The following is a 12,684-nucleotide window of genomic DNA, read 5'->3' on the forward strand; positions in this document are numbered from 1 at the left end:
ATTGTACTGGGACGGTCTTTCTCCATTCCTTGGCCAATCCTCTGAAGCTTCTTTGCCAGAACTGTTTAAAGGGGCAAACCTTCTTCCCTCACCTCCTTATCACCTTAAAACTGACAAAGCCAAAAGTAGTTATTAAACTAGAATTACAGAGATTCCTTTTTCCTCCAAGAAAGAAGCCAGAACACTTTGACATGAGTTCATTCGTCTGGTTCTTTGTGTAAGCCAACTGACAAGAGGACCCTTTCTACCACAATCACCTGGGAACTAGATTTGTGGGGATAAATACTGAAGTCAAAGTTCCATCCTGCAAGTATTCTAACTTGAACTTTGGGACTGGATAATCTGACTCTTCCCTCAACAAAATTCTACCATCTCAGGATCACTTCCTTGGTTGTCATTGTCATCATCATCATCATCATCATCATCATCTAGTGCTTTTGTTCTGGACCTGTCAATGTAACTTCAAATAGAAAAGTTTTCCCGTACTCCCTCCATCACTGCAGACCAGCAACTCATTGGTTGTAACTTGGTTATTTTAAAGTATAATACGGGGGCAGCTAGTTGGTGTAGTGGATAGAGCTCAGGCCTTGGAGTCAGGAGGACCTGAGTTCAAATTTGACCTCAGACACTTGACACTTAACTAGCTGTGTGACCCTGGGCAAGTCACTTAACCCCAATTGTCTCACCAAAAATAAATCAATAAATACAGTGTAATATGAGTGGGGAAAATAGGAAAAGGCCAGATGATAAATAGTTTTAAATGCCAAACAGCTTATATTCAATCCTGAAGTTAATAGGAAGCTACTGGAGCTCATTAAGCAGTGACAAGGCCAAACTAATGATTTAGAAAAATCACCTTGGCAGCTAGCTCTGTGAGAAGCTGGGATCATGAACAGTGAGAGTAATCGACTGAGGTTTAGCAATAGATGAGCAATAATAGGATAGAAGGGCAAGGAATTCAAGAGTAAAAGACGGTGTAAAGAGTTAAATTGGCTAACTCTAGGATCAAGAGTGGAAAAAGATTAAAGTGAAGTCAGAGTAGGAGAGTGGCCTAAGAAAATACTGAGGTGGGGAGGAATGAGAAACTTTGATGAGGAGAAAGAATAGGTTTAGAGGGGTGAGGCACAGGGAGAGGTGGTGGTCGTGCAAGTGGAGAAAAAGGTATGCTTAGAAAGGTGGAAGAATTGGGAGAATGTGAAGTCATTAGACCATAAATTTAGAACTTGGATGGATGAAGAGATCATTTAGGGGCAGCTAGGTGGCTAAGTGGAAAAAGCACTGGGCCTGAATCAGGAAGACTCATCTTGCTGAATTCAAATCTGGCTCCACTTACTAGCTATGTGACCCTGGGCAAGTCACTTAACCCTCTCTGCCTTAGTTTCTCATCTGTAAAATGAGCTGGAAAAGGAAACGGCAAAACACTCCAGTATCTTTGGCAAGAAAACCTCAAATGGGCTCACAAAGAGTCAAACAGGACTGAAAATCAACAGAGATCATTAGTCAACTCCCTCATTTTACAGACTTGGAAACTAAGGGCCAGGGAATTTAAATGATTTGCCTAAGTTCATCTGGGTAGTAAGGGACAGCTGAGATTTGCACTCCAATTCTCTGGGTTCAAATTCAGTATGTTTTCCACTATTCCATGACTGTATTCAGACATTCTGGAAGCTGACCTAAAATACCACAAAAATGTCAGTCAGGATGAGAGCTGTGGAAACAAAAGTCATTGCATTAATTGGACAGCCATTCTCTTCTTTAAGATGATGTTACTCCATATGTTCTCCTCCCTCTCTATTCCAGCCTCCTAAGTTTATACATTCTTCTTCAAGATTTTCCTTTCTGTCCCTCATGTGGATGGGGTACCTCATGCATATCCAGCCTCCTAGTCTATACAGACTTCCCATATGACTCCAGCCAGAGTGAAATTGAGAGGCAGAATGAGGTAGTAGAAAGAATGGGTTTTGCTACAGGACCTTGTGGCAAATACCATTTACTGGCTGTGTGACCACTGAGGCAGGCCTTTCAATCCTTCCCAGCATTCCCTAGGTGGTTCGGCAGATAAATACTGGACCTGGCCTCAGTAAGATTTGAGATGGACCCATGAACCAAGGTTCAGCACTTGGATAATCTAGTAACTCTTCCCTCAACAAAATTCTGTCACTTCAAGTTCATCATCATCTTCATCATCAGGTGACCTTGAACCATTGAACCTTTCTCTGTCTGTAAAATGGGGGTCACGAATTGCACCTCCTTTACAGGGCTGTTGTTCCAGGACCAAATGAGACAATGCACGTAAAGCGCTTTGGGAATCTTCAAAGGGTTGTGTGTTGGCTAAACCGTCCACAGTAATACTTATCTGTAAGATGAGGATAGCAATCCTTGTGCCACCTACCCCCCTGCACTGGTGGAAAGAATGCTTTGCAAAACACGATGCACACGTGAGCTATTACTGACGATGACAGTGCCTAGACACAAGCCTCTGGCCAGATTGGCCATAATTAAAACGGATTCGGTGAATCCTGGGAATTCACTTATTCCTTAATTCTGCCAATAACAGTGTCTTAGCATCCTATTCCGTGGTCCTTGGATACCACGAGGGGGATCAAGGATGGGCCTGGCCCCGACGCGAGAGCGCCCCACATGAAAATACACAAAGCAGCCCCTCATCATCGTCATCCCCATCTTCGCTGCTCTCCACGCCACGTTCCCGGGTGCCACATTGTGCCCGCCTTGACTGGCAGTCCAATCTGAGGATCCTTTTCTGCTTTTCCTGAGCGCTCCCGCCTCCTCGCCACCTGGAAATTAAAGTGCTCATTAGAGTCCGACGAAGCTCCTCACTTTGGATAACGCCCTGAAGATTTTTCCTGGCCTGCCCTCACTACCTAGCCGTCCAAAGTGTCGGCTACGAGCCCAGCAACAGCAGCTCCGCCTCCGATACCGCCTCCACGGCTTCCTATTGGTCACCATCCCTAATTCTCTTACTCTGTTGGCTTTCTGAACTACCCATTATCGACGGAGAGCCCACCTTCACCCAGCGACTATTGGTGGGTCGTGACGTCATCTCCGGCGCCCGATCCTCATTGGTCCCTAACGAGCAGAGGCCGTCAAACGTCACGGGAGCGGGCCGCCATTTTGGCTGAGCTACCCCAGTGACAGGAGCCGGGCAGGCAGACGCAGCTTCTCCCCGCTTCCCCTCCCCCTTCCCTATTCCTTTCGCCGCCCCGCGCGCCCCGTACTCCCGTCGCCCCGGCCCTGCCATGTCCCAGAAACAGGAGGCTGAAAACCCCTCGGAGGAGACCGGAGAGGAGAAGCAGGTGAAATGGAGGGGGTGGGGGGCGAGACGGGGCGGCTGTGTTGGGGCGAGAGACGGCCTTCCCCCGGCGTCTATTGGCGGGTAGGTTCCCGAGCTCCACTCGGGTTGGCCACTTCCCTCGTCGTGTACGGTGAGCCCCACCACCGCCGGTCCTTTGAGTTCGGGTTAGCTAGGCTGCTTGTCGGTCAGGACCGTACTGCGACCTGATTGGTCGGCCGGTCTGTCGTTCAATTGGGACAACCCGTGCTGTGATTGGCCAGAGTTGGGCGCCGGGCGGGTGCTGGGAGAGGCTGAGTGAATGAAGTGGGCTAGAGCTCTGCTGTGTTACGGGGGCGGCGTGGTGCCGGGGCGCGGGGCCGGCGTGTCGGGTCTCGGAGTCCCACGCTCTTTGGCTCCTTCTCCTCGTCCTCCGCCCACCACCCGGCGAACGCTCGGTAAACAGTCGGCGGGCTGGTGGGGGCGGCGATCCTCGTCATGTCTATTTAAGGTGGAGGCTTTTCACAAGTGAGAGATTCGTGTTTGTGGAGGACTGAGACAATCTGTTCTCCACCTCCAGCGAGACGGCGCAGGATGGAAGGGGGCCGAGACCCGGGGAAGAGGGCTTGGGGGGAGGTGTGAGGCAGGCAGAAGGACCGCCCCCCCCAACCAGCGCGGCGGGGTGCGCGCTGGGCAGCCTCGGGGGGAATCCCTCCAGCCAGATAGGGCATCCCAAACATGGCAGGGAAGTGTCTCCCAGATTGATTCATTCAGCAGCTCTTGGTCAAGTTCCCTGATGTGGGCTAGATTCTGAGACTGCGAAGACGGATGACACAGGCTGTGCTCCAGGAGCTCACAGTCTAATGGGGAGGCGTGGAGACGTGCCCTCTGGTAGAAGGGAGAGCACGAATTGCCAAGGCAGTGCTGTGAGACATAGAAATTAGCACCTGGCAGAGAAAGCTTCAGGCTTCTTTGAGGAAGTGGCCATGAGTTGGGCCTTGAAAGAAAGAAAAGGCTTCAGAGGACATTCCCTTCCTTCCCCCACTCCCCAGCACTGACACAGACCAGAACCAGCTAAAGATGCTGGTGAAGAATATAGCACCTCAGTACCACACAGCTAACCCCATTCCGTCTTTCACCAGTCTCCTAATTTTCATCCTCTGTTAGGAGTGTCCTAGTTTAGTGAAACATTGTGAGTAAATTCTGACGAGACCTTTTTGTGCCCATTATGCAGTTGAAGATCTTAAGGCAAAACATGCCACTTGCCAGCTACCATTATCCAGTCAATCAGCACCTACTATGCACCAGGCACAGTTGCCAAGCCTTGACAGTTTTACTTCAACAGAATTTCTCAAGTCTGACCTATTTCTCTCTGCTCACTTGGACCACCATCCTAATTTATGGCTTCATCACCTTTCACCTGAATTAATACAATAGCTACCTAATTGATCTCCTTGCTTCCAATCACACCTCTCTCATTCATCTTCCATACAGTTGCCAGTATAATCCTTTTAAAGCACAAATCTGACTGGGTCCTTGTCAAAAACCTACAGTGACTCCTATTTCCTTTAGGATAAAAAACAAATTCTGCTTGGCATTTAAAGCATTCCATAGTCTCTCTAATTCCAGCTGTCATTATATTCCCCTCCTCCCTTCCCCCCACAGTCCAGTTAAATTAGAGTACTAGCTGTTCCCCTCAACCCATTGCATCTCTCTCTATGCATTTGTATAAGCTACCCTTAATGTTGGCTGCTTCCAAGGCTGAGCTCAGGTGCCTCTGGCTGCTTCTGCTGTTGTCTTCCTCTCCCAATAAAATGTAAACTCTTTAAGATTAGGATGTTGCTCATTTTTATGTCTGTATCCCCAGCACCTGGCACAGTGGTTGTAGAACTCTTGTTAAACTGAATCAACGCACGGTTCAATTAGCATTGATTAATGAAGTGGATACTATGCACCCAACACCATAGGAGGCCCTGCTGTATAAAAGCAAAAATGAAATAGTTTTGCCCACGAGGAGCTCGCATTCTAATGGGGGAACAACATGTACACAGAGAAGTAAATACGAAGCATATAGACAATAGAAACCAAAGCATTTCAGAACAGTCATTCCTGGGGACTTTGGGGAAGGCCCTCAATGGAGTTTTAAAGGAAGCCAGGGGTTCTAAGAGATAGAGGGGAGGAGAAAGAGCATCCTAGGCAGGAAAACGAGAGGTAGAATGTCTTGTAGAAGACATAACAAATAGGTGGGACAGTTTGGCTGAAAGATAGAAGTCATTAGGGGAATCACGTGTAATTGGCCTGCAAAGATAGGTTAGCACTAGATTGACTCTAAATGCCAAACAAGAGTTTGCATTTTATCCTATTGGCATTAGGGAGCCACTGAAGTTTCAAGAGTGGGGAGTTACATGTTCAGGCTTGTGCTTTGGGAATATAAATTTGGCAGTTATGTGGACGACTGATTGCAAATAAGAGAGAAACAGATGCATGGAGACTACTATGGCAGTAGTGCAGGTGAGAAATGATGAGGACATGAATTAGGATGGTGTTGATGAGTAAGTATAGACAAAAGCTTGATAGCATTCCCATTGGCTCTTTCCTGAAGGCACAGTGCATCCAGCTTACTTCTCTGCATGTCTGATGGTGGCTGTGTGAGTAGAGAAAGGGGGACAGATATGAGAGGTGTTGTGGAAGTAAAATGGATAGACTTGGCAGTTGATGGGACGTAGAAAATGTGAATGCAAAGGTGACACCAAGATTTTGACTGAGTGACAGAAAGGATTCTGGTTTCGGAGCTGTAAGACACCTTAAAGGTCATATAACCTAACCCTTTCATTTTACAATTTAGGAAACAAGACACGCAGATGTTATGTGACTTGCTCAAGGTTACGTGGCTGTTAAGGTACAGAGCTAGTATGGTGGTGTCCTGGATAGAAGCAGGAAAGTCAGTCAACCAACAGGCATTTGTTAAATGCTCACTGTTGTGCCAGACCTTGTGCTGAAGGCTGGGGATACAAAGAAAGACAAAAAAATAGTCTCTGCCCTCAAGGAGTTTAGAGTCTAACTGGATGTAAATTAAAATGAGGAGCTATCTCCAGTCATCCTGATGAATATCTGGCCACTGAACCCAGATGGCTCTGGAGGAGAAAGTGAGGCTCGTGACCTTGCACAGCCCTCCCTCACTCAAAGTCAGTTGCAAGTCATATCATCATCTCCCTGATGTCATGGTCCTTTTCCAGAACGAAGGACAAACACAGCAACAACACCAAATTAAAATGAGAGGTGGCTAAAGCTGTTGAATTCAGTGTTCTGTATAGATTCATAGATGAGGAGGAAGGGAGGTTAAGTGCTTTGCCCAGATCAAGGAGACATTAGAAATGAATTGAGTTTTGTGGTGAGACTTTTATTGTCCCAGTACTGTTAAAACTTCTCACCATGAAAGAACTCTGTGTAGAATCTGCCACTCCATTTATCTTTCTTATCCCTTCCTTTGCTAGCTTAGGCACCCAAAGTTTGTCCTTGGCTTTTGAGCTTTCATGCTGGGAATGAACCTTGTGGCTCCTTCTTTTATTTAGCCTGAGGATTGCTCCATGATTAAAAGTGGTATATTAGGATATTGACCCCTATCTATGCCTTATAAACCAGTGGAGTTGGTCAGCGGGTATGGTGTGAAATAGAGCTCTTCTTACCCTTGATCGGGTGGGAATTGTTTTGGCCCTCATGGAGTTGAGCATGGAGCTCTTTAAACAGGAGCAGAGAGTGAATGCTAATGTTGGTTGTTAACTGCAGCTGCTACTTGGTCGTTAGTTTGACAAAATGGTTCCTCTTTATTTTCCCAGGACACACAGGAAAAGGAAGGTATTCTCCCAGAGAGAGCTGAGGAGGCAAAGCTAAAGGCCAAATACCCAAGCCTGGGACAAAAGCCTGGGGGCTCGGACTTCCTCATGAAGAGACTCCAGAAGGGGGTATGAGGCACCGCCTGTTCTTTGTTATGTGTTTGTCATTTGGGCCCTCCAAGCTGTGAGGGCAGCTTAGGGGGAGGAGGGTGAAGGAAAAGTGAGGAGGAAGAGGTCTGTAGATGTCCTACTGTTGGAACCAGCAGCACTATAAACTGTGTGTTAGCACCCCTAGGTGTCTCAGAAGCTTAAAAGAAGGATATTGTTAGCTTTGTTATGATAACAATTTACATTAACTCTCCCAGGAAAAAAAAAAAAAGATAAAAAGGAGAGGTCCAAGGAGGCTTCATTTAGATGGGTGGAGGAAGGTGGGAGAAAATAGGAGCCTGATTTCCCCTAAAAATGGTTTCTGTTTGTCTTGTGTTGTTCTGGGTATTTGCTTACTTCACAGTTGAAGAATAATGGTGATGCTGTGTGTATCTTAGTGGTGTTTTGTTAAATCTTGGGGTGCCTCACCGAAGGGAACACCAAACCATCCCTACCATAGAAGTCCCTTTTCATATAGTGAGTAATAAGTCTCCTTCAGCACCTTGGAGGTAGTGCCAGCCTTTGTTAATAGTCCCTCCAAGAGGCTCATTTATCTTCTCCACAATGATTTCCCCCTAAGGAAGGAGAGATTCTATCTTTATAGTCGCCTATGTGGGATACTTTGGCTTCCGAGGTACCTAACAAGCTAGAAGATGCTTCCTCTTGTAAGTGCAATGGGAAGCTTAGTTTGTGAGTATTAGTCACAGTTGGTGATAGGAGGCTGACTTTTGACTCACTTTGCTGAGTACAATGCAAACAAGGCATTTTTCAGTAGTGGAAAAGTGTGGAGGAAAGAGGAGAAAGATCAGATTTTCCTCAAAGACTAGCTCAGCTTCTCACTTCCTGGCCTAGGGAGTTTAGTTTATCTCCAGTTGACTGATGAGACTTCCAAACACTGACCAGTAGACAGGCCAGTCAAGCTCCTTCCCTCACTGCCTCGTTCATTCATCACTATTGGTTGTGCTCTTTTTTGAGTGCTATGGTATAGAATAAAGAGGAAGAAGGAAGTATGGCTCCTGGGAATTCCTCTGGGAATTGACTGTAAAGTGGAGAAATTGGATGTGATTACAGATAAAGAACCATGAACAAAATATATAAGCAAGTGGTAAGAACACAAGGTGATCAGAACTTGGGATGATAATTTCTTGGTAAATGTGAGTTTTGAACAGGGTTTGGAGGGAAGGTCAAAATGCATATTTCCACCATTTTGAGCCAGCACAGAAGTCCTGGACCCCACTTTTGCCTAAATTTTCCCCTCTTGTCTTCTAGCAAAAGTACTTTGACTCAGGAGACTACAACATGGCCAAAGCCAAGATGAAGAACAAACAGCTGCCAAGTGCAGGACCAGACAAGAATTCGGTGACCGGCGACCATATCCCCACACCGCAGGACCTGCCCCAGAGAAAGTCCTCCCTCGTCACCAGCAAGCTTGCGGGGTAACCTGGGCCCCTCCCCTCCCCCTCCTCCACCATCGGACTTCTCTGTATTACAGGCTGGGCTGGGCTGAGCAATTAGTCATTCAGATCTTCACAATAATCTAACCAGAAGGGAGCAAACAAATCGAGAGATGGCTTTGGACCTGGTGTTGGTAGCTGGAGGCTGCTGAGGAAGGGGGCAGGTGACTTGAAGAAAGGCTCTCGTCTCAGTTCATGACCTTTTTTGTTAACAAGGAAGATTTTCAGGGTGTCACCTGCAGCCTTGGAAATCCTCCTTAGTGAGAGGTATTGGCATTAGATGATGGTATAACTTGCTAGCTTTTATAAGTTGGGTGGGAAAAGCAGTCCCCTCTTCCTTTGAGAAGGGGTCATCCTGAATTTGTTCAGACGGATCCCTGAAGAGGTGGGAAGGAGTGAGTCAGAGATCCCTTTGTGATAGGTATGGCTTCCTCAGTAGATGTGATCTACAGTAAGGGAACGGAAGTTAGGTGGATGGAATGCAGTCTTTCGGCTGGCAACCGTTCTTTTACTGAGGAAGGTTAGGCGAATTCTCAAGAAAGGGAGGAAACTCATTTACTTGTGCAAAACTTTAAGAGCCTGCTTGTGCACTCCTCCATCAGATGTTATCAGTTCAGTCTGGCCTTTGCTCTCTTCATGTGGCAGTGTGCTGGTGTGGCTTGGAGTACCTGCCTTCACTCTTGACCCATTGCTTGAGTTGTGTTACCCTTTTGGTCACTATAAGTAGTAGTGTGACCTTGAACAAGTTATTTAACCGATTTACATTCATCTCCTTTTCCTTTTCACTGCAGGAGTTGGACTAGCCAGTTGTTCTAGCTCTCTGGGTTTCTGCTTGAAAAGCTTTTTGCTGTTAATCATGTGACTTTAAAGTGATAGACTCTGCAGTTCAGCAGTTGCTTGATGTGGGTTTCAGCCAGGGCAGAGCTATAGGTTGATTCCATTAAGGATTGTGTATGGAGATTAGAAAGTTTAATTGGGGGGATGAGGCCCCCAGGTGTCAGGACCAGGGGGAAAATGATTGAGAAGCCAATTGTGGATGCTTGTCTCTGACTCATCCTCTTTCCTAGCCTACATTAGCTCCAGGCCTAAAAAGCAGCTGAGGGATGGTCCTTGGGCAAGTGGGAGCCTGTTCATCGTAAATACACGAAGTCCCACGTTTTGCATGTATTGTTAGGGAACTGGAATAGGATGACCTACTTTTCAAAGGGCAAGAATGGCAGCAGGGCAGTTTTAGCTTAGAGGAGGCTGGGAAAGTGGGTAGGCTAGGGATTTCCTTGGGTCAGGACTCCCAACTATTAAGAGGCATAGAGGGTTGGCACATCTTAGAGCTCATTTATAAACAGGTAAAGGGAAGGGGGTGCAAGTGGTCAAGGAGGAACAAGGCAAGCCTTGGCCTGAATAGAATTGTCTGAGCAGGCTATGCCTCATTGCTGTTACTTATTGGAGAGGGACAGGGTGAATGTTCCCTTCTTGCCTTTTTATTGTAGAAATCCTGATAATCTGTTCACTCAACTTATGTGAATGACTAACTGATCAACTTGATGTGTGTATATAGATACTATGTGTATATATACTTCCCTCCTGCTTAGTCAGATTTCTTGCTGCCACTTGAGTAGATAGGGTATGGGAGGATCAGGGCCACAGTCTTCCTGACCCACAATTTCACTGGCTCTCACTTGTAAATGTATGTAATTATTTTTGTGTTTCTTGCTCCATTTCCTCATGCTCTCTTCCTAGGTCTAAAGCCCCATGTGGAAGGGGAGAATTGCTAAGCACCCTGTATAGTTGCCTCACCTGTCCCAACCACTTTGTACATAAATATGTCACATATATTATTATATATATAAATATATATATAATTTTTGTACGTCCTTTTCATCTCAAATCTTCTTGAGTTCTCTGTTCATTTCTTTCCGTTCCAAGTTACTCTTTCCATTGACCCGTGTGAGGCCTCAGGACTGATGATCATAGTGAAGCGTGTGGCTTGTAGGGAATACGTAAAAGAGATAGGAAAATTAGGCCTCCATTGCCCTCCTCCACGTCCATTTCCCAGAACTATGAAAACAAGGAACCAAATAATTTTCTGAGCTGCCTGCCCTTTTCCACAACTTTGTTAACAAGGAAAAGTATTTTCAAAATAAGTTCAAATATCCTTGATCAAAAGTTGGATTTTGGTTGTGTTCTCTCCAAAAGGTGTTTTTGTGTAAGATCTAAACAAAGGAAATTGTCAACTTCCATCATCTACTCAGGTGTCCCCACTCCATCAGTCCTGCTTCCTCAATCAGCTTAACCATTTTGAATGGTTTCAGTCCTACCTCTGAAATAGAGCCTGCTCTGAACTAAGAAATTACCTCTCAGATTTGAAACTCTAGATAACTTTTGTTTTTTGTCTAAAGGATGATTTTTGTTTCTTTGTTTGAGCATCCCCAGGTGCTGCAGAGGGGCAAGGAGAATGCTACTGTGGGAGAAATAAGATTGGGGATTTCTCTCTTCCCCACTTCCTTTTCCCTTTGCTGCTCTGGGAGCAATAAAAGAGTTTCCCTGTATGGATGGGAATGGGGAGAAAGCCAAGTGGCTTAACAGTTGTTGAGTATGGAGCAGAACCATGGGGTGGGGAGAGGATTGGGGCTGGATACTTTTTCCCCTGTTACTTGACAGTGTTTTTATTTTTTCTTCTGTGTTCGTCCGCAGTGGCCAAGTTGAATGATGCTTCCCGGGGCTCCCGACAGATCCTGAGACGCTGCCCCCCTGGGTCCTGTGCTGGCTCCTGCCCCTCCTTGCCTTAGTGGCTAGGGGGTCAGGAGGTGGCCTGGGTGCGGGCCGGAGAGGCAGAAGCCCCTGCCCGACGGTGTCCCAGCGCATGGAGCCCCTCGGGTTGAGCACCAAGACCTTGAATCTTTTTTTGTGTTTTATTTTTCCAAACATCTGCTGAGAAAAATCTCTATGAAATCCTGGTGTGGGGTTGAGAGGGTGGGGTTGGGTGGGGGGAATATGGGATAATATGAACTGGGGCTTGGAGCAAAAAAAAAAATTGCTGACTACCCTTTTTCTGTAGCCCTTGGTGATGGCTGGGTGTGGGGGTTGCTATAGGGAAAACGGACTGAAGATGGAAGGATCAGTCCAGTTCCACAGAAAAATGCCTTGTGTGCTGGAATTGGTGCCAGGTGATTTAGTGTCAGGTAAATGGGACTGTCCATCCAAATCTGATTGCTGCAAATGCAGCTCCCTTGTTTCTGTAAAGTAGGCTGGGAAATTGAACTCTAATGTACCTAACTGTCTTTGAGGATTGCTGGCCCTTTAAAGTAGCGCTACTGGGGGAATTGGGACTGTGAGTTTGGGAGGGAGGCATAAATGTATGGGAGCCCCAAAGAGCCTAGGGAACTTTTTCAGTATTTGAAATAAAACAACAAAAAAAACACCCACAAAAAACCCCCAGAAGTCCTCTGAAGCTGCTGGTGTGTTTTATTGAGGGGGGAGAAAATAAGACTATATAGAGACCTTCAAAGGGAGAGTGGGTCTAGAATCTTGGACGGGCATGAAACAGGGATACCTCAGTAAGGTCTGGGTGGGGTCCCAGCTTTTGTTGCTGAGGGGTGGTGTAAGGAATGGAATAGGGACCTAGCTGAATGGACTAAAGCTTTTCCTAGCCTACAAGTGGTTCTGTCTTTGTTTTCTGTGGCAGGTATGGGATGGCCAAATCAATCATCTGACCATCGTGGGTAGTGGCTTACGAAATCATGGATTCAGGGTTCTAAGTATTTTCATGGCCCCCTTTCAAAGTTCTAATAGGTTGAACATAAAAGAAAAGGAAGCCCCACCCACCTCCTTTCCCCTTGAGTTTTTCTAGTTCCTGCTCCAGTTCTCATTGTAAGAGCTGAAGCCTTTGTGCTTGTGACCCTCAAGGATCTAGAGGGTATTCTCCCAAAGCTGTCCCAAGCCCAGCCTGGCAGGCTGCCACTTA

At 46.4% G+C, this 12,684-nt stretch overlaps 1 protein-coding gene across 1 annotated transcript; it reads left to right on the forward strand.

Moving 5' to 3' along the window:
* Positions 1 to 3,123: 3,123 nt before the first annotated feature.
* On the forward strand, positions 3,124 to 12,171 carry LOC114042811 (alpha-endosulfine). The gene is made up of 4 exons (XM_027861539.1): positions 3,124 to 3,314; positions 7,126 to 7,251; positions 8,539 to 8,705; positions 11,415 to 12,171. Exons 1-4 carry the CDS (start codon positions 3,258 to 3,260, stop codon positions 11,428 to 11,430), a joined length of 366 nt encoding a protein of 121 aa, XP_027717340.1. The 5' UTR covers positions 3,124 to 3,257; the 3' UTR covers positions 11,431 to 12,171.
* The last annotated feature ends 513 nt before the right edge of the window (positions 12,172 to 12,684 follow it).

This window comes from Vombatus ursinus, unplaced genomic scaffold (assembly GCF_900497805.2).
Source record: "Vombatus ursinus unplaced genomic scaffold, bare-nosed wombat genome assembly UNPS02014768.1, whole genome shotgun sequence".
NCBI lineage: Eukaryota > Metazoa > Chordata > Mammalia > Diprotodontia > Vombatidae > Vombatus > Vombatus ursinus.

Excerpts from the sequence above, each read along its gene's own strand:
- LOC114042811 (XM_027861539.1), top strand. The coding sequence starts at position 3,258 with ATGTCCCAGAAACAGGAGGCTGAAAACCCCTCGGAGGAGACCGGAGAG. Across the intron at positions 3,315-7,125 it reads AGACCGGAGAGGAGAAGCAG|GACACACAGGAAAAGGAAGG; the intron begins GTGAAATGGAGG and ends TTATTTTCCCAG. Across the intron at positions 7,252-8,538 it reads TGAAGAGACTCCAGAAGGGG|CAAAAGTACTTTGACTCAGG; the intron begins GTATGAGGCACC and ends CTTGTCTTCTAG.